General features: G+C 36.7%; 1 protein-coding gene across 14 annotated transcripts in view; it reads left to right on the top strand.

Moving 5' to 3' along the window:
• The window catches only part of PLEKHA5 (pleckstrin homology domain containing A5), a 273,478-nt gene that overhangs the window by 228,149 nt on the left and 20,037 nt on the right, over positions 1 to 25,292 (top strand). For 12 of the 14 annotated variants that reach the window (XM_074194343.1, XM_074194330.1, XM_074194326.1 and 9 more), the window contains one exon: positions 18,321 to 18,528. In XM_074194343.1, the coding sequence (XP_074050444.1) occupies positions 18,321 to 18,528 (208 nt within the window). Of the gene's footprint in view, positions 1 to 196; positions 928 to 18,320; positions 18,529 to 23,144; positions 23,240 to 25,292 lie in introns of those variants that run through there. The other 2 variants (XM_074194332.1, XM_074194342.1) reach the window with 2 other exon arrangements.

The following is a 25,292-nucleotide window of genomic DNA, read 5'->3' as shown; positions in this document are numbered from 1 at the left end:
CAGGGGAGGGTCTGGTCGGGAGACGCTCGAGGCGGCGTGAAAGCCGGCCCCCCGCGCATGCGCAGCGATTCGCACGCGCGTGTGTGCGCGCGCGCCCGGGGACGCCGCTCGCGGCCCCGCCTCCTGCTCTGCGGCGGCGGCGTCGGGGGCGGCGTCGGCGTCGGCCCAGGCTCGGCCGATTGGAAGGGAGGGCGAGAGGGAGGGAGGAGGCGCCATGGCCGCCGCTCTCACCGACATGGCCGACCTGGAGGAGCTCTCCCGCCTGAGCCCTCTGCCCCCCGGCAGCCCCGATCCCGCGACGCGCAGCCGGGCCGAGCCCTCCGGGGAGGAGGAGGAGGAGGAGGAGGAAGAGGAGGAGGAGGAGGAAGAGGCGGTGGCGGAGCTGCTGCTGAACGGAGACGGCGGGGGTGGGGGCGGCGGCGGCGGCGGCGGCGGCGGGGGCGAGGCGGAGACGATGTCTGAGCCCAGCCCGGAGAGCGCCAGCCAGGCCGGGGAGGACGAGGACGAGGAGGAGGAGGAGGAGGAGGACGAGAGCAGCAGCAGCAGCAGCGCGGGGGGCGAGGAGGAGAGCAGCGCCGAGAGCCTGGTGGGCAGCGGCAGCAGCAGCGACGAGACCCGCTCCCTCAGCCCCGGCGCCGCCAGCAGCAGCAGCGGCGATGGAGACGGCAAGGAGGGCCTGGAGGAGCCCAAGGGACCGCGGGCCGGCCAGGGCGGCTGCGGCGGCGGCGGCGGCGCGGGAGGCGGCGCGGGCGGCGGCGGCGCGGGCGGCGGCGGCGGCAGCAGCAGCAGCAGCGTCGTCTCCAGCGCCGGGGACGAGGGCTACGGCACCGGCGGAGGCGGAAGCAGCGCCACCTCGGCGGGCCGGAGAGGCAGCCTGGAGGTGTCGTCGGACGGGGAGCCCCTGAGCCGCATGGACTCGGAGGACAGGTCAGTGCCGGACAAGCCCCGCGGCACCGCGCCCCTCGGGCCGCAACTCGCAAACCCATTTTTGTGCCCCCTTTCCTTTCCCCGCCCCGTTTTTCTCCCGGTGCCCCCCTCCCCACAGCCCCGCCCGCGGAGGCCCCCGGAGGCCGCGGCCCGGCCCCGCGCGCCCAGCTTGGCCCCGACCATCTTCGAACAGTTGTCACAAGTGTAATTGACAGACAAGTGTTTCCAACATGGCTGGTGCGGCCCGGCCCGGCCCGGCCGGGCCCCGGAGCGCGGCCCCCGGCTCCTCGGGCCCCTTCAGATTCTAGAAAGACGTGGGGGTGGCGGTGAGTCAAGTGGACCAAAGTTTCCCAGTGCAGCCTTACCGCAACGTGCTGCCAGGCCACATTCTACCCCCCCTCCCATTTACATACATTTCTCTTCCGCGTGGGAGTAGCATAACTTTATTTAAGGTTTCCAGGATGAGTGACCGCCGAGCGACATCCATGGGAAACTTACATTACATAATGGTCATTCAGATACTTTTAGGAGGGAAAAAAAGCGGGAGGGGGGATGGTTTGCAATTTTGTTTCCAACTGCACTTGGAATGTAGAATACATTTCAACTGATTGTTTTTGACTTGTCCCGAGATACTATTAGTTCACTAATGAAATCTTTTCTTAGGAACTTATATCGCGGCGTCTTTTTCATTTGACAAGTCTAAGGCTTGTTGCCATGTGGCGGAGCAGCCTTGTGTGTGTGTGAATTTTCTTGTTTGGTAATAATTTGTATCCTCAGTCACAGAAAACAATTAAATGCCATGTACAGTAGAGATTTCTTTGCTGTTTTTTTTTTCTAGTTTAAGGTAATGCTTTTCAAAAAACTTAGATTTTTTTTGTTAACTTGTGATCTGTGCTATTCTTCAGGTTAACAATCTGTTAATTAGGTTATAATTTGTAGTACGATTTTTTTAAGTAAGATTGGCAGTGGGGTGCAGCCAAAAGCAGAAAAGAATAAGTGGGTCAAATAGTAGGATTTAATATTTGTTAAAATTAAAGTAGTGCACAACTGCTTGGAAAAGAATTGCCAATGTTTAATGAGAGCATTGTGCTCAAGTTTATTTAGTAAATACTTTATAACAGGTCAGGGTTCGTGGAAAGTTAATTAGTGTAGTAGAGTAGCATTTGGGTGTTTATAAAATGTGCATCATACCCCAGCATTATAATCATGTAACTATTATAATCCTTAGTAGGTTGCAGGATGCATGGCTTTAGTAAGAACTCAGTATTGGGAATTTTATCCTGAATGTTTTACCTAACAAAACACTTTGGGCCACATGCTCCCTGGTTACTGTAATCAGAACATTTGTTTATTCACTTCTTAAGGGCAGCATGGAATAGTGTTTCGAGTGGTGCACTTGGAATCTTGAAAAATGAACCACGATTCAAACATTTAACAGTTGGGTGACCTTTCTCCTAAAGTACATCCTTAGTTCAGCTCTCAACCAACCTCATTTTCTTCCTTATTAGTAAAGGGGGGAGATATATATATAATAATAGCATCTATCTCTGGATTTGATTGTCATGAAGATCAAATGAGTACTTCACAAATCATAAAGTACTAATAGTTTAATGTTCTGTTTATTATTTTAGTTTATGAATTGAAAAAAGTGGGAAAAGTAGTTATCTTGTAAAATTAAAAAAAAGATTTTGTAACTCATTACGCAGTCAGTATCTCCCACCTGTGTTTGCTTGAATTTTAATCCTTTTGGAACAACTTTCTGTTTAGCCCATATTAGCATTTTAAAGACTAGTATATAATTAACCATATAATTATAATTGGAAATTTTTGGAAATCACCCTTTCAAGCTATGAATTCTCTGCCAAGTGATAATTCAAAAGTGGAACTTTGACTGTACTTGAATTTTGAAAATTCATGCTGCACAGCAAAGAACAATCTTGAAATGAAAATGAAGCCACTCTTGTGAGTTGATACCTTTTGAGAAAAATTGTCTCACCCTGAGCCAAATGAGATGTTAACTGTTGTTGACTTGGAAAAGTTTGTTCATGACTTTGTTTCTCATAAATTACATGACAGTGAACTGTTGAACAAAGGTGTGTTTTGTAGTTAGACTTGAAGTAATTTGGGAGGAAAGCTGATCAGAAGTACAACCTTTTATGCTATACTATATTATGTTTTATACTAAAGATGTCTTGTTAATACTTTTGATACTTTTAAGTACAAACTTTTTCTTTGTACTTTTATTCCTTTAACTTAAAAGTATTAAACTTTTTTTGCAGACTCCTTAAGAAAATAGAATAGTAAATAGTAAGGAGGGAAACAGGATGCTTGAAAATAAGAAATATTTATCCTATATTTACAATTTTTGCTGCGGTTTAGCCTCCTTTTAAACTTTGTCTATCCAAAAAAATCTTTTCATCAGAAATTTACTTTGAAAGTTATCTGGAATGATCAGATAATACTTTCATGATGAGGTGACATTAGAACTTGAAAATTACAAGATTTGGATATTCAAGAGGGAGGAATAAATCAATATGCCAGTTAGAGCTATGCATCTATACTTGAAAAGGAGGAGGGAAAGGGATTTAAGTTTGAAGTAGTTTGAGCATTAACATTAGCTTCATAAAGTTTTAAGTCTCATCTTTTTTAACAACCAGGGTGTATGGTACACTTAATACTGTTTGCAATCTTGCTTCTATTTTGTTTCCCATAACTTTCCTGGCTTTGTATTTTGAGTCATTTGCTAGAAATAGTTAAGACTGTGGTAGATCTCAATTCAGACTAAAGCTTTGATATTTGATATAAAATCAATGAGAATGGTGAAAAGATGAGCATGAATATTAAGAGTTAGAATAAATTGAAGATCCTTGGTAAGTTCTGTATACTTAATTGGTTCAATCAATTATCTTTTTTTAAGTTTCTTTCACCTGAGAGAGACTTCTGAAGGTATAGACATTCTTAACTTCATTTGTTTCCCCCAGGTCTACTACATGAATGAATTAACCCACAGCTATGAAGAATATTTTCAAGCATCTTCTGTTTCCCCTTCCATTTCTGTTTACTTGCAATTCTGATTTATTAAGGAGTCTACAAAAAGAGTTTGATACTTTTAAGTTAAAGGAATAAAAGTACAAACAAAAGTTTATACTTGGAAGTGTCAAGTATCAAATGTCATAAAGGACAAGATATTTTTTGAAAGCTGCAAAATAAGGTTCTTCTGAATTTTCCTTCAATTGAAACTGGAAAAGATTTTGTGAATCCCTATGTTTGCAATTATTTTAGCTTCTTGGTATTTTATTTGACAGTTGAAATGTTTACCCTTATCCAAAGTGATAAAAATTAAGAGAATTAATGCAATTGAATATAAGATTCCAAGTTTTATGGGTAGTTGGTAGAAGTAAGTATGACTTAATAGAGATCTAGCTTAAAGTCAGGGAAAATTGGATTTAAGTTTTGCTTCTGACATAGTGACTTTGGCAGTGGGGAAGCCTTAAATTCTCAGTGCTTTTTTGAAGGCTGAAATTTGCAAAGTTTACCATCTCAGTTCCTAGGTTCCTTATTGGGACATCACTGGATCATTGAAAAACATGGGTTTAGTAAAAGAAAAAAAATATTCTTACTTAAGTTAACTTTGCTTTTTTTTTTTTGGCACAGTATTCAGTAAATTGAGTCTAGAGAATATGTAGAATGTGCACCAATCTGCCCCATCTCATTTGTGATTTTTGTTCTCAGATTTGAGATTTTCTGTTCTTGTGCAACCATGCATGACAAACTTGGATTTTATTTTCTATTTATCCTTTTCTTTATAGTCATTCTCTATGCATAAACTTGTTTCAACTTGTTAGTCTTACTAACACCCAGGTTTACCTTTATGATATAAGACATCAAAAGAATTTTTGTGAATTCATTGAAATAGGCTTTTGTTTTATTAGGAATTTTTAGTTCGGTTTAAATTTTTTCAATATTCAGGGTAATGGCATGAAGGACCTTAAACAGTTCTAGCATTTGAGAAACGGGAAGCAAGATAAAGTTTTATTGCTGTTAGAGATGGTGAAAATCGAGTTGTAAACTGAGGCTTTTTGATTTTACAACTTGATGAAAATTTAAAAATTTTTAATGATGGATGAAGTGTGCCATTTTTTGCAAAGTACATAAGAAAATGAGTATTTCCCAAATAAGATTGCTACAATCCAGCTACACATCAAAATCATTTCCTAAGGAGCAACACTTAGTTTTTGGTCCAACTTGTGATATGATCTTCTGGGAACTCCTAGTATGGAAATTCAGTTTTACAGAATGACATCAATTAAGCAATGACACATTAAAGGACTTTTCTATGACTACATAGCTAGTATGTGTTAGATCTGGCCTTTCTTTTAAATAATCTCTTTCAATCTCAACTAGATTCTAAATTAGTAAAGACCTTAACTAATGACTTTTTTTGATAATTGATATAAAATAAGCACTGGAGGCCCTGTCATGGAGTTTACAATTTGATTGTGGAGATAAAGTCTTAATGTAGTAGAGGCTAGTTCTTTTATGCTCATAGGAAAAGCTGGGGATAGGCAAACTTTGGATAGATGTAGAGGAGTAGGGAAGGCTTGGGTTTTTTTTTTCTGTTGTGTTTGGGTGTTTAGTTTCTTGTCAAAGACCATCTTTCCTTCTCCAGCTCCTTTTACAGAGGAAATTGAGGCAGAATTAAGTGACTTGCCCAGTATCATAACTGTGTGGGTCTGAGCCTGGATTTGAATCTTCCTGACTCCAGGCATTGCATCACCTTAGTTGCCCAAGGCAGGCAGCATGAGCAGGGCCTAAAATAAGAGGTTTGAGTTGTTTTTGCTGCTTAGGCTTAGGCTGCAGCCTGTATTCAATTTCTTAGATTCTTGGGCCAGAAAGTAATGGTGAAAATGGCAGTGTTTTTAAGTCTGTGGCACCTTCAGGTGATGGTAGTAAGAAAGATGTCTGGTCAGGATTTGTCCTGTTGCCCATCTTTTGCTCTTATGTCTAGCAGACTTAAGCCAATATGTAGGAAAATTTTTTTAATCATGGAAAAAATTTTAGGTGGTTATTTGAAGTATTATTAACTCCTAAATAATAAGGGATTAAGTGTAGAATTCTGTGAAGTTATGAGGCTTGAAATTTTAAATGGTAACTGATTTGAACCTTATTTCCCTTTTATTTATTTTTGGATTTTACAATTTTCCCCTAAATTTCCCTTCCCTCTCCCCACCCCCCACAGAAGGCAGTCTGTTAGTCTTTACATTGTTGGAACTGTTACAAGGCAATGGATAGCAGTTTTTTTCCTAAATTTAAGGTTATAGCCCTTGGTCTTTGTTCAAACTCCACAGTTGTTTCTCAGGATACAGATGGTATTCTCTATTGCAGACAACCCAATCCCAGATTGTTGCACTGATGGAATGAGCAAGTCTATCAAGGTTGATCATCACCCCCATGTTGGCTGTTAGGGTGTACAGTGTTTTTCTGGTTCTGCTCATCTCACTCAGCATCAGTTTATGCAAATCCCTCCAGACTTAACCTGAATTTCCATCCCTCCTGGTTTTTAATAGAACAATAGTGTTCCATGACATACATACACACACACACACACACACACACACACACACACCACAGCTTGCTGAGCCATTCCCCAATTGAAGGACATTTACTTGATTTCCAATTCTTTGCCACCACAATCAGGGCTGTTATGAATATTTTTGTACAGGTGTTGTTTTTACCCTTTTTTCATCATCTCTTCAGGGTATAGACCCAGTAGTGACATTGGTGGATCAAAGGGTATGCACATTTTTGTTGCTCTTTGGGCATAGTTGCAAATTTCTTTCCAGAAAGGTTGGATGAGCTCACAGCTCCACCAACAAACTTAATAATGTCCCAGATTTCCCACAACCCTTCCAACAATGTTTATCCTTTCTCATCAGTCTGGCCAGTCCGAGAGGTGTGAGGTTGTACCTCAAAGAAGCTTTAATTTGTGTTTCTCTAATAAATAGTGATTTAGAGCAATTTTTCATATGACTGTGGATTACTTTGAGCTCCTCATCTGTAAATTGCCTTTGCATATCCTTTGACCATTTATCAATTGAGGAATGGCTTTTTTGTTTTTGAAAATTTGACTCAGAAATGAGTCCTTTGTGAAACATTAGTCATAAAGATTGTTTCCCATTTCTTTTGATCTTGGTTACAGTGGTTTTGTCTGTGCAAAAGCTTTTTAATTTAATGTAATTGAAATCATCTAGTTTGTTTTTAGTGATGTTCTCCATCTCTTCCTTAGTCATAAACTGCTTCCCTTTCCATAGATCTGACAGGTAAAGTAGTCCTTGATCTTATAATTTTTATAGTATTTATTTATTTTAGTTTTTGCAAGGCAATGGGATTAAGTGGCTTGCCCAAGGCCACACAGCTAGGTAATTATTAAGTGTCTGAGACTGGGATTTGAACCTAGGTACTCCTGACTCCAGGGCTGGTGTTTTATCCACTGCGCCACCTAGCCGTCTCCAGAGACATTTTAAATCTTAATGACTTGAAGGCTTCTACTAGATTTGCTGCTTGTAGCTTCAGATCAGATCATGAATGGCATAAGATTTGGACACTTAACAGATCATTTCTTAGCTTTCCTTTTTCCTTTTTTTTTTTTTTTTGATAGGCAGTGGAGTTAAGTGATTTATCCGAGATCACACAGCTGAAATAAGTACCAAGTGTCTGAGGCCTGATTTGAGTCATCTTAACTCCTGAGTGGGTTCTCTATCCATAGTGCCTCCTAGCTGTCCCTTAGGTTTCTCATTAAAAAACAAAGTTCCTTTTCTAACTTTTTATTTGCTTTCAGAGGAGTCTAGGGTGGTGATTGGTGAGGAAGCAGGGGAGATCAGTAAGCACCCTCATTGGTTCAGAGGTTAAAAGATTGAGAAAAGAAAGGATAGAAAAGTTTGATTCATTCAATAGTTGACTTTGTAAATTTATTGAATGTATTCTTCTGCTCATAGCCTGACTGAGAAACTTGAGCCAATGGGCCTAAATTATTCTTTCAATGATATCTCTTTAGGTAAGGTCTGCTTGACTCTAGAATTCAGAGTTAACAGTTCTACAGACTCTCAATAAATCAAACAAGTTAGTATTCTGAGGTCTTTTGATTCACATTAAATACTTCACTTTTTGAGGTGTCTTGACCTCATGATGATATGGGAGTTGGAACAGATTTATGTATAAATCTAGATTCCTTGGCTGTGGTTAAAAGATCTACAACTTAGTTGAGTCATTTTTCAAAGGAAATCTTAAATACTGAAGCAATAATATAACAATAATATAGTATTATTTATCTTGGACAAAATCGAACCCACCATGATAATGTTGTTCAAAGCTATTGGGATTTTAAAAGAAATGTATATAGATAATTTTGACTTACAATTGTGATATACATTCATTGCATTTAAGAACAAAAGGAAGGGCAGCTAGGTGGCACATGGAATAGAGCACCGGCCTTGGAGTCAGGAAGTCAGGAGTATGGTTCAAATGTGGCCTCAGACCCTTAAAAATTACCTAGCTGTGTGGCCGTGGGCAAGCCACTTAACCCCATTGCCTTGCAAAATCTTAAAAAAAAAAAAGAACTCAAGGGGTTAAATATGCTTAAGTAATATCCATTTTTGCCTGTCACCTAAGCCCAAACATAAATATTTTTTTATGACTAGGATTATATGATCTATCAATGGGGAAAATTTACTCATGATTTTGTTAATACGGATAATGTATTCAGGAATATATATGAATTCTAATAACCAGTCTAGGCTTCATGAATTCCCTTTGACCCTTTTGCAAACATAGTCTCCTGGAATTTGAATTTTTCAGATCTATTCCAGGAAACTGGAAACTTAATGAACCTTCAAGAACCCATGGTACCTTTGCTATTCAATTGGGTTGGAAGATTGTAAAGAGTAGTACAAGAAGGCAATGATGATAAATGTATTTAGTTTATCATTTTTAAATGAATGAATAATTAAAATTTAGTCTCAGTTCCTTGCCCGCAATCAGCTGTTTCCTCATCTGTAAAATGAAAATCTCAGGATTGTTGTAAAGGATAAAATGATAGTATCTAAAAGTGCTACATAAATGCTGCTTCAAGTGCCTACCTTAAAGATTTTTGTAAAAAAAGATAATTTGTAAACTAAGTATTACATATAAGCTACTGGAATGAGAAAAATTTTTAGTGTTTAATTTGAAGTACAATCAGTAGATAAATCCCAAGTGTTAATTAATATTAATGGTTGGCATTCTTGCTAAGTACCAATACATGGTTGCCTCTAGCTCAGATGGTTGTGCTTTTTCATAGATGTATTCTTGAATATCATTTCAGAATGTAAGTAATCCTTTTTAAAAATTTAAAACTTTTAAAAAGTTTTATTTTTCAGTTAAGAAACATTTTTCTTTAGTGTTCCTAGCCACCTCCTTAAATGGAAAAAGAAACAAACTTGTATATAGTTGAACAAAAAGCATTTTTATATTGACAAAAAACAGTGAGAAACATGAATCAAAGGCATGGTGCTAGAAATAGAATCTGATTGAAAATTGTAAACAATTTTGAACAGAATGTAACTTTTGGGAATAGTGTATTATGCTTGTTTGGGGAATATATTTTATGCTTAACTTATTGAATGCTTATTTGGAACTTGGAAAATAATCCCTTATATCTATCCACACAGACAGCCACTTTGTTCTCATCTAGTTGCTAATGATTTTATTCACCATCTTATTTTCCTTCAGATCTTGAGCTCAGTTCCTACTTTTAGCCCAAAGCCACACAGCTAGGTAATTATTAAGTGTCTGAGATCAGATTTGAACTCCTGACTCCAGGGCCGGTGCTTTATCCACTGCGCCACCTAGCCGACCCCCAGCTCCTACTTTCTACAGTCTATTCTCCATTATCCTTCACCCTTCATAGTGTATCTTGTTATTGGAGAGGGCGGACTACCATCTGCCTCACTCAGCCACACAACCTAGATGCTCATTCCACCTATTTCTATTCAGTAGCTACTTTTCTCTTATCCTCCAAGCATCTTTACATGCCCTGCTATCACTGTCATGTCAGACCCCATCACCCAATTATGCCTAAACTGTTGCCATAAACATCTGGTTACTCTCAGCCTTAAATCTTTTCCCCATTCTTTAACAACACATGCAACAACTACAACAATGGTAAATGTTTCAGCCAATTCTCACTACCTCCTAAGAAGCTTTTTTAGCATGCATCAGAACCACACCCTTAGCAGAATGCCTCAACCTGTCAACTGATATAATGCACTAAACTGACCTCCCTATTTCTGCTTCAGGGTGGAGTGTGGCAATATATTCTCTTTGAAGATAAACCTATTTGTAATTTTGTGTTTCCATTTGCCATTGTTTATATTTTCTCTTCTCTCCCTATATGTATATATATTCTGCATCATTACATAAAGGTTTTTACAAACTTATGTCTCCATTCTTTTAGCATAGTAATTGCATTCATGTACCACATTTTGCTTTTTCCTAATTGATAGGTATCTAGTTTGCTTTGAATTCCTTGCTATTACAATAGTTATGGCTATAAATGTTTAGTTTATATGGTTACTTGTTACCAATGACCTTTTGGGTATAAATCTGGTAGTTCAAAGCTTGCTTTCCAAATCATTATACCATTTCACAACTCCAACTAGCATTCCTATTTACTTAAATATCTCCAGCATTGGCAGTTCCCAATTTTTTTTGTCATTGCTAATTTTTAGCACATTGAGGTTAAATTTTTCATAGCCGTTTTGATTTTTTTATTAATATTGATCTGGAATATTCTTTATGTGATTGTGTAGGATGTTGATCTCAAGTCTTAATTTCTGCCAGATTGTTTTCCAGTTTTGCCAGTATTTTTTTCTTTACCTCAAAGAAGAAATTATTTAAGTAAACTTCTGTTTCCTGCTTTATTGAACATTGTGTTATTGAATTTCGTTGTTTATCAGCTTTATTTTTTATCTAGTTTATTGTTATAACTTTAAAAGAGAATAACAGGTGGTTTTGATTTCTGCTTTATTAATAGTTTTAATTTTGGAAGCACTACTATTAAATTCCCTACTTCTTCCTTAGTTTGCTTTATATTGTAGATTTCTAATATCTTGTACAGTACTTTCACTACCACAATTAAACCATCAAGATGTGTGTTTTTTTAAATGTTTTTCCTGGTCAGGAAACGGGGTGGGGGGGGGAGGAGTCAACCAATATTTTGTTTTTTGGACTACATATATAGCAGTAGTTTTCAGCAATCTTTTTTTTTTTTTGGCAAAGTTTTGAGTTTCACATTGTAATCCCTGTTTCTCCCCCCCGAACGGAAAACAATCTAATATAGGCTTTATGTGTATAACCACACATAAAAATCCAGACTTTTTTTGTTGGCTTTCGTAGGCACAGAATCTTACTTTCAAGTGCCCCTTTTCTTTGCATTTTATCTTTACTTTCTTACCTCATTCTGACTTAGTTAAGTTGCTTAGATAGGCTATTGCTGCAAATTAATTTTGTTTTTAATTTCAGTTTCCCCCCTTGCTTCCCTCCCACCCCCGCAGAAGGTTGTCTAATAAGTCTTTACATTGTTTCCATGCTATACATTGATCAAAATTGAATGTAATTTTATACTCTAAATTCCACTCCAGGTTTGTATGGAATGTGTGCTTTCTAGTACTCTTCTCACTATACTTTTTCTTTACATTTTCTCTCTGACTCTGCCATATCTGTATATTCAATCCTAACTTTATCCCTGAACTCCATCCATGAATTTACAATCTTCATGAATACTGGTCACTCATTCTTCCCTCTGGTAACACAAATGAAATTTATTGAAGCTCTTAGCTGTTTATTTTCTTACAGCAGCAGATCTTTATAAAAATCAATTCTTCCTTACCTGGCATCACTTGGCACAGTGAGTAACTTTGAAATTAGAGTTGAGAATATCTTATTTTGAATACCTCTTCTATCATTTGCTAGTTATTTGACTTAGCAATTTTAGTTTCCTCATCTCCACTAAATGGGAATTAATACCCATTGCCCTTAAACTTTATAGGGTTTTTGTGTGGGTCAACTGAGATAAACGTATTGCAGAATTTAAAGCAGTATTGTCAGTTATCCACCTCTCAACTCCTTAAAACTATTCTGAGTATTTAAAAAGGCTTTAGAAATTGTTGGAGGAAGTTAGAAACCTTAAACCAGTTCAGTTTGAATCAATGAGACTTCCTTCCCCATTTTAAAAAACATAAGCTTTTATTGATATCTCCTTTTTTCCATCATTTATGCTCAGCATCCCTTCTACTTCTATTTATTTATTTCTTCATTCATTCATTCATTTGTTCCATTCGTTTTTTTGCAAGGCAATGGGGTTAAGTGGCTTGCCCAGGGCCACACAACTAGGTAATTATTAAGTGTCTGAGGCAGGATTTGTACTCCTGACTTCAGGGCTGCTGCTCTATCCACTGTGCCACCTAGCCACCCCTCCTTTTCTATTTTTAAAGACAAAAAGGGGGAAAATAGCACATCTGTTCAATACATTAAACAGTCCAATAATAAAAAACACTTGAGGACCTCCCTCCCCCACAAAAAGGTGGATTGGGAATGCATTTTCATGGATTTAAATCTTGGTCTAGAGTTTTGTAACATTCCCTTTTGATTATTTATCTTTCTCCTTACATTTCTTTGTTACTTTCTAGATTCTACTTATTACAGTTGCATGTGGTGATTCCCCCCCATTCTGTATTTTTATATATAATATATGATTTCTACTGAATGGTACTACCGTTTGTTTAGTCATCAGTGTGGATCCTCTACTTTCTTATCATAGTTAGTGACCTGTTCCCTCCTTTACAACTCAGGATTCTTTTTGGATCCTCTTTTTTCTCCATCTACTTTAGTGGTTCAGCTATTTTTATACAGATGGCTTTTCAAGATTTGTTTGCCACTTATTTTTAGCATTCTTTTCAAAAAAATTTCAGTTCTAAATTTTCTCCCTTTACCCCTTCCCTTACCCATTGAGAATATCAGTTATACTTATGAGCTCTTGCAAAACATTTCTCTGTTAAGCATGCATTTTATGCAAAATTGCCCCTCTACCCCCCATTTAGTAGTACTTTTTTCAATTCAATGTACAGATAGTTTTTTTTGCTTTTTTTGTTTTTAGTTTTCAATATTCATTTATAAGATTTGAGTTCCACATATTTTTCCCTTCACCTTCCAAAGACAGCAAGCAATCATGGGGTTATATGTGTACAATCGTTATTCATATCTCTATGTGACGAGGGAAATCCATGAAGGAAAAAAACACCTAAAAAGTGAAAGGGTGTGCTTTGTTCCTCATTCAGATTATATTACTATCATAGTTGGATCATTTGCAATGTTCTCCTGGTTCTAACCACTTTATTTGCATCAGTTCTTTCCAGGTTTTTTCTGAAACTTAGCTTGCCTTCATTTCTTATGGTACTGTAGTATTCCACAACTTGTTCAACCATTTGTAATGATAGGCGTCCCTTCATTTTCCAATTCTTGTCCTTACTTAGTAGTATTTTTTCCAGTTGCATGTAAAGATGGTTTTCAACATTCATTTTTGAGATCCAAATTTTTTTCCCTCCCTTTCCTCTCCCTCCCTTTCCTCTCCTAGAGGTCATGAAATCTCATAGGTTATACATGTACAACATGTTTCCATATTAGTTAGTTGTGAAAGAAGAATCTTGAACCAAAGAGAAAAAAAAATAAGGAAAAAAGAATTTTTAAAAAAGTGAAAATAGTGTGGTTTGATCACCACACCGTATAACTGGTAATGCGTACAATAACTGGTAATGCGGACAGTGTTGTCCTGGTTCTGTTCACTCAACTCATGTAAACCTTTTCTGAAATCTACCCATGATTTCTTGGGGTTTTTTGCAAGGCAAATGGGATTAAGTGACTTGCCCAAGGCCACACATCTAGGGGGGATTTGAACTCTATTCCTTACTCCAGGGCTGGTGCTCTATCTATCCATTGGGCCACCTAGCCGCCACCCCCCCCCCCCCCATGATTTCTTTTTTTTTAATAGGTTTTTTCAAGGCAAACAGGGTTAAGTGGCTTGCCCAAGGCCACACAGCTAGGTATCCCCCATGATTTCTTAAAGAACAGTAGTAATCCTTCACATTCATATGGCACAACATGTTCAGCCATTTCCCCGATGGGGATCCCCTCAATTTCCAATTCTTTGCTTGCCATGAATATTTTAGTATTTCTTCTTTCTTAAAAATCTGAGATACAGACTTAATATAGTGGTATTATTATTGCTCCATAAAAGGGTATGCAGTTTTATTCCTTTTTCTATCATTTTAACCAATCTGATAGATGTGAGATGATACCTTGGAATTATTTTAATTTGTCTTTCTCTGATTAATAGTGATTTTTAGAGCATTTTTATGTAACTAGATTACTTAAACATGTAAAGAACATTTTGTTATTTTCTTAAGCCAAATCTTCCTAACTTCCCTTTCTTTTGTCAGGAATGATAACACTATTGGTCCAGTCAGCCATGTTTATAAACTGGGAGTCAGATGCTTCATTCTTGCAGTTGCCAAATCTTTCACATCACATTCATCCTTTTTCCTTAATCATGCCACAACCACTCACCTCTTTGCACTATTTTAATATCTTTAATTTATTCTTCCTGTCTCTGGTTTGCCTTTTCTCAATTCTCTTTCACACTAATTTTTTTTATTTCTGATATTCAAGTCTGGCAAAAAGCTTAGGTGACTTTCTATGACTTACACAGCTTATGATTTTATAATCTCTTCCCTGCTTATTTTTATTTGGTTTGGTTTTTTAGATTTTTCAAGGCAATGGGGTTAAGTGGCTTGCCCAAGGCCACATGGCTGGGTAATTATTAAGTGTCTGAGGCTGGATTTGAACTCGGGTAATCCTTACTAGTACTGACTCCAAGGCCAGTGCTCTATCCACTGTGCAACCTAGCTGCCGCCGCCCCCCCCCCCACCCACTTTATTTTTCCCTGGATGATTTACACTTTCTATCCTCTTTCATTCAAACTAGCTGTCTTGCTGTTCACCCATTATGTACATTACACCAATTATCACAATGTTTTTCTTCAGGTTGATTTTATTTCCCTTTCCCTCCCCCAATGCCTAGGATATTCTTTTTCTTTTTTTCCTCTTGAAATTCTTTTCAGGACTCAGCCTCATCTTCTACATGAGGCTTCTCAGTCTTCTTTGATTACAAGTTACTGTATATCATATTTTATTGACTGTTCACCTCTAGTTCAATGTAAGCTCTCTGGAGAACAGTGACTGTTTTCATTACCTAATTTGAAGCTCATTAAATGGCAATTTTTCTTGAAATTGAAGAATAACTTTATACTATCTAACTGCAGATAAATATTTGTGAGCCAAGGAATCAGTATTTACACTTTTTGAAGGATATGTTGGTTTCACATGCAGCAAATCAACTCAGTGCTAAATGTGACTTTAGGGAGCTTATATTTTTATACATAGTTCATAGGATACCATTGTAGTATTTGATTTAGTAGATGAGAGTTAAAGGGGGGAGGCATAGGTTTTTTAACATGTCATTTTGATCTAGTTCTGTACGCTTAATTCATAAATGAGAAAACTGAGGCCTTTTAGAGGTTAAATAACTAAACATAAGTTATATCTCAACTTTTAAGACTAGAGCCTCTTCTATAGTAATTCACACATAGGTACTTGGATAATTTAAGATTACTATGAGGAAAGTGGAGATCACTCAGGATGATTGGTGGGAATGAAATGTCTTGTTCTTTCCTGCCTGAGCTCCACCATCTCCTATCCTTGGGAAAGAAGAGGAATGGCAAAGCAGGATATCTTCCTCTCTATCTGATCTTGTGCTTTCCATCTTATTACTGCATTTGCTTCCCTCCAACTCCCCAGTTTTTCTGTGGGCATTCAATGTAAAGATTCTTACCCTAGTCAAACCCCCTTAATGACTCTAAACTCTTTATCTACCTTAACCCTCTCCCTCTCAGAATTTGGACCAACCACAACAAATCCTTTCAGTATTCTCTTGCATTGCTTATTCCATAGGCTACACCCTTCCCTTCATTCTAAATCTTTTCTCTCTCAACTTTACATTTATAGGTATTACTGAAACCCTACTCTGTTCAGATGAAAATGTTTGTCCTTCATTTTCAAAGAAGACATCAGGGAGGGTTGATGGCATTACAAGTATATGAATTGGATTTGAGTGAGGGATGCTGTGCTGAGTCACCAGCCTCACTTTTCCACAGCTATATGGTTCTGTGGCCATCTAGGAATCGGGATGCCTGGAGATGGCAGAGTTAAGTGACTTGTGCAAGGTCACATAGCTAGAAAGTGTTAAATGTCTGGTCTGGATTTGATTGAACTCCTGTACTCCTGGCTCCAAATTCCTATTTTTCATATTAGGGGGACTTCAGCATACCTATTAACTTCACCTTAAACACTGATCACTTTTGCTCAACTATACACAAAGATGGTCTTGTTATCACACACTGACACCATCATCTTAACTCATATCTCCCTTTCTGCCTTCCCTTCCAAAACCTTAATCTATATCCCCATTTGATCCTTCATAATACTTTGACCAGTTCAAGTCTTATACTCTCCATTACAGATTTATGTTATACAACCTCAACTGGGCCCTCACTGCTCCTGGTATATCCTGCCTTAACATACTGTGCTGCTCTCCAAGGGGGCTCTTCTAAACCTTTTCATTCCTCATAGAAAGAGATTGAAGTTATTTGCCAGGAAGTCTCTCTACTCCCTTCCTATTCATCTGTCACTCAGATACAACCTGCCACTTTCTCCAACTTCACCTGTATTTCACATGAAGAAGTTGTCTTTCTTACCAAGGCTACATCTTCTGTTCAGGTGATCCCATTTCATCTGTCCCAACAGATTGCCCCTTTTGCTCATCCTAACTCACTATTTTCAATTTTTCTTTTTACTGGTTCTTTTTGAACTGCTTAATGTGGAACCATGTGCATGTTTTCCCATCCTGAAAAAAGTGTCATTTGATCTTCCATACTCCCCTAACAGTCCTTAATATCTCTTGTATTTTGACTACACTTCTTTAAAAGGCCATCTAAGGGGCGGCTAGGTGGTGCAGTGGATAAAGCACAGGCCCTGGAGTTAGGAGTACCTGACACTTAATTACCTAGCTGTGTGGCCTTGGGCAAGCCACTTAACCCCATTTGCCTTGCAAAAAATCTAAAAAAAAGGCCATCTGAAATAAGTGCCCTGCTTTCTCATTCCTATCTGGCATCTAACCTTATTTTAATGAAATTGCTCTCCCCAAAATTATTATTGGCCTCTTATCTAACAAGTTCTGTGACCTCTTAATCCTCATTGTCCTTCACCTCTTTGCAGTCTCCTTGTTAGTCTTAGTCTCTTTTCAATACACTACTTATGGTAATTCTTATGTGACCAATGCTTTCTTGGAATTCTGCAGCCTCTTCATGTCTCCTGTTTATATCACATTATTTAGATTTGATTACCATTTCTATGCTGCTGCTGATTCTCAAATTTACCTCTCTTGCCTTAGCTTTCAAGGAAACTCCATACTACTATCTTAAACTCATATTTTTATGTAAACCCTCTCCTTCCCAGCCTAGCTTCTCTGTTACCTTTAGGCTTGAACACTAACTTCCACCTCTCATGTCCAAGCTTTTGCCTTGGCCTGTTAATTTCACCTTTGCAACATTCCTTATGTCCCTTTCTTACCTGATTGATACTGACAGTTCTCTGCTTTTGGAGCTCACCTTAGGCCTAGATTATTGTCTTTAGGTCTTTGTAAGTTAGCTTTGTTTCCAGTACTTCCTGCCATGCACTTTGATGCAGTACCCTGGCCTCTGTTCCTCAAATAAACCACTCTATCCCTGTAATGTTTTGCCTTCCTAATCTCTCCATGCCTCCAAATTTTATACCCTAAATTCTACAGAAAGCCTTTTCTAGTATTTCCTTATTGTTTAGCCAACAGTAGTTGTACTTGACGTCCTTGAGATCTTGACATAAACTTATTTTTTGCCATCTTTACCAATTTGATACTAAATAGCACTTAGTAGCAGGATTTCCTAACAAGTTTCAAGTTCAATATAAACATCTAGTCCTTTGTTTTGATATGTATATTTGCCTAATTGTTTTTTGTCTCCCATTAGATGATGAACTCTTTCAGATTGCCTTTATGTCCCAATGCTCAGCACATTGTAGGCACTTATTGATTTGTCCTTTCAAAGCAGTTTTGGTTCATATAGAATGTCATGGGAGGATATAGAAATTCAAGTTGTAATATTTTAAGATGTAGCATTTTTATATTTCTAAAAATGGATTTTTCTTTTACAGCATAAGCAGTACTATAATGGATGTAGACAGCACAATATCGAGCGGGCGTTCAACTCCTGCAATGATGAATGGACAAGGAAGCACTACTTCTTCAAGCAAAAACATTGCCTATAACTGTTGTTGGGACCAGTGTCAGACTTGCTTCAACTCTAGTCCAGATCTGGCAGATCACATTCGTTCCATACATGTAGATGGTCAGCGTGGAGGGGTTGGTTTTATTCCTTATTCTTCTCTCACATCGGCTAGACCCTAATTGAATTATTTTATAATTTGGAATTGCTATCTAAGTTTTTCTTTTAAAATTAATGATTATATATTATAAGTTGTATTTTTATCTTATTATCCATATCACTTCTTTTAAAGTGACAATACCTTTGTATATTATGAATATCAGTTGACTTGTGATATTACTCTAGTACCTTTTGAAAATGATTTTTTTTCATCGATACAGGTTTAAAAAGAGGAGGAAAAACTTAACATTTAAAATGTTTCTATTGCTTGATGTTTTCATTTTCTGAGTTTTTTAAGTCTTACAATATTGATGACTTGAAACTTATCACAAAAATTATTTCTGCAAAAGGAACAAGACCTGTGTTAAAGAGCAGTCATCAAAGTAAAATATCCAGTACAATGATCACATCTGACTATATAAAACATTCACTCTTGGTAGTCTCCTTTGCTATCTATTATTGGAACCTTCCTTTGGTTTTTCAGATTCAGAGCTTGATAATGTGATTTCTTTATATTGTTACAATCATAGTGATCTTTTGATTCTATTTTATTTTGCTCTATCAGTTTATATAACTTGCTCACATAATCATATAGTAGTTTATCAGTCATTCTGCAAAAATCCATTGAACCATTCATCAGTTCTTGCAAGAAATGCTATGGTTATTTTGGTATTAATTGAACTTTTGTCTTATTTTATATTTCTGGGAGTAAATAGTATGGTTGGGTCAGAGAGTTATGAAAATTTGTTGCTATTCTTGAGTAATTCTGTATTAATATCCAGAATGATTGCTCATAGTTAAGCCAATAGTACAGTACTTCTACTTGATTTCCTTGACATCCTGACATTAGCTCATTTTTTGACATCTTTACTAATTTTGATATTAATAGCACTTTTCTTTATAAAGACAATGCCATCAGAAAAGTTTCAAGTTAAATATAAAAATCTATCTAGTGCCATGTTTTGAATTAGAAACATTCCTAGATTGTTAGAATGGCAAGTTTCAAAATCATCCTTTACCCAAAAACCTTGTAATGTCTATATTGCTTTTTGTTAGCATTTGTACTAAATAAATGCTGTTACTAGGAACTAAGATCAAAATTGTTCTAGGTTAGCCCCATATATAAATCAGTATATGAAATCAGTTGTGTTCTGTTAGGGAGTGTGGGAGGAGAGGTATAAATTAATATTTTCAGAATGGCAAGTCTGTCAAAATAATTGTATTGAGTAATGTTAAATTTTTAAAAAACCTAGGCTAAATTTCCTGTATACAGTCTCCACATTTACCAAATTATTTGGAATTTAATGCTGGCTTTTAAACAAATTTGTCAATCTCTTTATCTGCCTGCTATTTCTATTGAGGTACAATGGTGCCAACTTAGATGAGGTTAGCTGCCTGATGTCATGTTGCTAGTGATAAACTTTCAATGATGCATTAATTTATAGATCAAATCTTGATTTGACTTTCTTATTGCATCTATAGGGAATGACTTAAAATGTCGATCATTGAGACAATCATTAAACATTTATTAAGAGCTTAATATGTTCTAGGTACTGTCTTTACACTGAATATGCAAAGAAAGAAGAAAGATCTTGCTCTTAACATCTAAGAAATTATTAGATAGGATTCAAGATTTTCACTTGGATTTTTAGGAGGTCCACAGTCTGAGCTTTATAATGTATTTTTGCTGGCTAGTGCTGAGAAAAGATAGCTTGTAGAAGGTCTCATCTAACACAGTCTGTTATGGTTTTTTTTTTTAACTTACTGGACCTCTGTTCTCAGTAATAAAACATTCCTGCTGGTATGATGATGAACATCTTAGAAATCAAAAGGATTGTTGACATACTTATCCTTATACTAGAATTAATAGTAAGAACAAATACTTCCTAGGTTATTGCATTCTTGTAACATTTGTATAGCATGATGAACTGATGACTATGGTAACATTACCACTCTTTACAAATTATCACAGCAATCTTGGGAACCAGGTTCTCTTATTTCCTCTTTTATAGATGAAGAAACTAAAGCAAATACAGGAAGTAACTTGCCCAGGGCTACCTCAATAGTATGAGGATTCCTGGCTCTACCCCCACTATTCTCTCCATCATGCCACTTGGCTGCCTGTTCTTTATTTTTGGGGTTAAGTCACTTGTCCAAGGTCACACAGCTAGGCAATTAAGTATCTAAAACTGAATTTGAACTCAGGTACGTCCTCCTGACCCCAGGGCCAGTGCTCTTATCCACTTAGCTGCCTAGCCTATTCTTTTTTTTTTTAAAGTTTTATTTATTTTGAAGTTTACAGTTTTTCCCCTAATCTTACTCCCCCCCCCCCCCCAGAAGGCAGTTTGTCAGCCTTGTTTCCATGGTATACATTGATCCAAATTGAATGTGATGAGAAATCACATCCTTAAGGAAGAAACATAAAGTATAAAAGGTGGCAAGATCAGACAACAAGATATCAGTTCCCCCTGCCTGTTCTTAAAAAATGTATTTACTAAAACCTAGTTCTCTAATTTTTACATTTTATAAAATTCATCACCATCAAACTAAACTCTTTACTGCTCACTAAGAACATCATATGCCAACATATTAATTTTTTTAAAGAAAGAAAAAAATGTGCAGTTCATTAAAATATCTAAAAATATCTGCAATATACCCACTGACCTCTACCTGCAAAGCAGTGACATGAATATTTTCTCATTTTTTGATGTCAGTGGTCAATGATTTTTTTTCTAACATTTTTTCCCTTTACTCGGTTTTATGCAAATAACTTAAGATGTTCATATAAGCAGCCATTTCATTACTATACAGAAGCTCATAATAATCCCCCAGGTGGTCATTGATAAGAAAATCCCTATGTACACAAGAATATTTGTATCTATTCTTGTGGTAACAAAGTATTCAAGCCAAGTAGATGACCATCAATTAGTAAAAATTAGAAAATTGTGACAACACAAATATAATGGAATGCCTTTGTGTTGTAAGAATTTATAACTGAAGAGTATAGATAAGCATGGAAAAATTATGTATAGTGATACAGAATGAAGTAGACAGACCCAAGAGAATAGTAAGCACAGTGACTACTGTGAGTTAATATAAATGTACTTTTATACAATCTTAAGCAATTTATTCTTTGATATCATCTTTACTGAAAATGGTCTTTGATTCACTGTAAAAAAGGGAACAGGTTTACTATTACAGTTAACTGAAACTAAACTGCAAACTATCTGGCAGTGTGTATATATTCCATATCTGTAATAATGCAACCCCTGAAAATAAGGGGATATGATTGTATTTTTTTCCCTACCCTTCTCAGAGGCCAAATTTAGGCAGCAAAACACATAAGGAATTTAGTTTTGTTTCTTTTTTTTCCTTTCCTTTTACAGTAAGATGTATATTTTCATCAGCCTACATTGCATCATAGTAAATTTTTTCCAGTCATGTCTTTATTTTCATTTCATATTTGTATACTGTCATGTACCAAAGTCATTGTCTGGAAGATAGAAGCCTTGGTCAGTCATTGACATCTTGATTAACTCTTGTACCAGAAATGTGAATTCTTAGGTCTGTGCTACTGTCCATGGCTGGGTTTCAAACACTGTAGCAAAATACTTGGGATTATTTTTTAAAGCCCCTTTCTGTTCCCTCAGGCTTTCCTGAATTTTTCAGTCTTTACTCTTTCTGGGGGGTGGGTAGGGGGAATTTGAGTATTTAAAGTTTATCTGGGTGGTTGATAATTTTTTGTTTTGTAAGGTTCTTTTCTTATTCTTTTGTAGAGTCCCTTCTTTGGTTGGTTTCTTATTTTTCTTTTTTGTAGGATGGTGTCTGAAGACTTGAAGCAGACCAACCACCCCAAGTTGAGATAGGAATTCTACGTCTTCTAAATTTTTTTAGAAGTTGAGAAAGTAGATTCCAATGTCTTTAAGATTATGCTTCCTTGACTTTAACAATTTTTTTTATTAAATCAGAATATTTTAATTTGGGGGGGTCAGAATTTAGAATTCTATTTAAAACTGATTTATTGGGAAGTAAATTGTCTCATTTGTTCATGATGTGTTCCATATAATGGGGTTTAGAATATACTATTAAAAGTTGTATTAAGAGCAAATTCATTTGAGCTAAAAAAAATAACTTCATTTGCACCTTACAAAGAAAAAAGTCCATTTGTTATTTCCAGACAGTTTTTAAAATGGAAAAAAGTCTACTTCAGTCCTTTTTGTTAGTTGAGGGGGAATATTACATTTTCAATGTTTTTGCATATTTTTACGGTTAAAAATGTGCGTGTTAATACAACATAATGGATGGCTATCTAGCTGGGTAGTCAGGAAATTTCTTTTTTCCACATGTATAAATTGTTCTGAAGTAGTGGTACATTTCATTTACATTACTGGTGGATAAATTTTATTGCTTTAGAAGTTTTCCTGATGTGCAGCTAGATTCTGTTAGGTTGCATTAAACTCTTGCACTGGTTATCAGATAATCTTTCGTAGATACTTAGTGTGCAGGTTGGTGACAAAAAAAGGGGTGCATCTTTTTGTACTGTCACACAGGCCCATATAAATTATGCACACTTTCACTGGTACATTTGTTCAAGGAAATTGACCAAAGTGAAGGAGATAAGACTGCCCTTGGTTCCCAGTTTTATACCAGCCTTCTTCATCTTGGGCATTCTGGAGAAGATCCTTGAAGGTAAGGTATTAACTAAGGAACAAACCTGTGCTTAAAAAAAAAAAAAAAAAAAAAGGTTTTCTGAAATTCTTAAGAATGCTGTTTGCCTTTAGATTTTGAGATAGCAACTTTCTAAAATAATAAATGATAAATCTGAATGAACTCAAGAGGCAAAACATTCTTTAAAAGAATTAATTTTTTTGTATCCCTTTGAAAATCTTATTAGTACTGTCAATATTACAAAAATTTCATGTCACAGAAATGGTATTTACTCAACACATCCTCCCCTTAACTTGTCAAAGTCTTGTGGATAAATTACCCATAATCTTTTAACAGTTTACAAAGCACTTTCTTCCCAATGTCCTTGTGAGAGTGTGCAATTATTAATTTCCTCTTAGAAATCGAAATAGACAAGAATTTTAACATCTTTTTAGCTAGTAAAATGCCCAAGCTATGCTTTCTCCTGGAGCCTTGGATTATATATTTAGTATTCTTCGTAACATCATGATACCTCATGCAATTAGATTTATGCAATATAATATCTTAGTAAAATTTAGCTTGTCAACTCCCCAATAAAAGTTTTTTAAATGCTCTAACTTATAGACAAATCTTTTCATATCCTTGTTAATTTGTACTTTTAGGAGAAGTTAAGACTTTCATATGGTCACAAGACTTGTATGTGCTTGACTAAAAACTTTCAGATTCCAGAGCTATCTTCTTAATCATCTTTATTACTGCTGAAAACAGCATCAACACTCCAGCTTGGGGAGGCTGTGTGTGTGTGTGTCTGTCACATTCAACTCTTTGCATTCAATCCATTATCGTAGTATTGCCTATGTCCCTTTCTCTATATGGTTAGCACTTTAATTTAGACCCTTATCTGTCTTCTGTCTTCCAGTATCTCCATGCCAAACCATTGTGCAGTCATTCGCTAGTGTTATTTTGTTACCTGACTACTAGTGGTTCTCTCCTCTATCTCCCCTAGCAAAAATAACAAAGACCCCTGGCATTTAAAACTTCCACCTTTCTTGTTTTACACTTCATGTTCATGTACAGTAAAATCCAGCTGTTCTTTCCTACTTGAACATATTTCATTTCCTGTTTGAGGTCTTTTCACTGGTCTCTCATGCCTCAAATACTTTTGTCAATCACATCTCTTGCTATCCTTAGTTCCCTTCAAGACAACTCAAATCCTTTATACAAGAGGCTTTTTGAGGCTTTTTCCTAATCTTTCAGCCTCTAGTAGCTTCTTCTTGTTATCTTGTACTCTGAATGCATCTTTTTACTACCTTATTGCCTTGTCTTCCTCTTTAGAATGTATCTTTCTTGAGGACAGGTACTGCTTTATATTGGGTTTTTTGATCTTTTTACTTTGTATTTCCAGTGTTGAACACAGGGCCTGCCATATAGTAAGCACTTAACAAATAATTGTTGACCAACTGCTTGTCCACTTTGTTATCTTTTTTCATAGATTATCTTGAGATTTGTGTGTTTATAAGGTATTCATATTTAATGGCATATATAAATGTTTATTATATGAAAACACATTTTTAGAACTAATCCTTCATCCCACTAAGGAAATAGGATAATCTTTTGATAGGTTTAATTTTATCTATATGCCTCATGATGGGCCAGTGGTATCTCCTACTGTTCCTTGGAGTACCAACATCCTCTGGGTTCTGGGGCTGAGCCAGGACCCAGTCCTGAAGGGAAAAGGAAAGCAAGACAAAATTAAATCATCTCCAATTGAGTTTCTTAGAATGAGTTATTTAGAGAATAAGGTAGAGAAAATGGGAATACTTTGACCTACTTATGGAAGCGGAGCTGTCATAATACGTGAATGAGGAAAAGTGCTTTGTAAACTTTCAACAATTAAAATATTATTAGAATGAAATTTCACTTATGGGGATTCATTTTTTGATAGATTAGTTGTATTACAGTAGTTTATTAAGATGAAACTAGGTTAAAAATTTTGAAGATCATTAAATTCAGACTTTAAGAGATTATGATAAATTCAGAGGAGTTTTTTTAAAATAAATTATACATTGAGACCTTGTCTATTCTTAGCTCAATT

The sequence above is a fragment of the Macrotis lagotis genome, chromosome 7 (genome assembly GCF_037893015.1).
Source record: "Macrotis lagotis isolate mMagLag1 chromosome 7, bilby.v1.9.chrom.fasta, whole genome shotgun sequence".
Lineage (NCBI taxonomy): Eukaryota > Metazoa > Chordata > Mammalia > Peramelemorphia > Peramelidae > Macrotis > Macrotis lagotis.
Note: the sequence above shows the minus strand (reverse complement) of the source record. Positions and strands in the feature narration are given on the sequence as shown.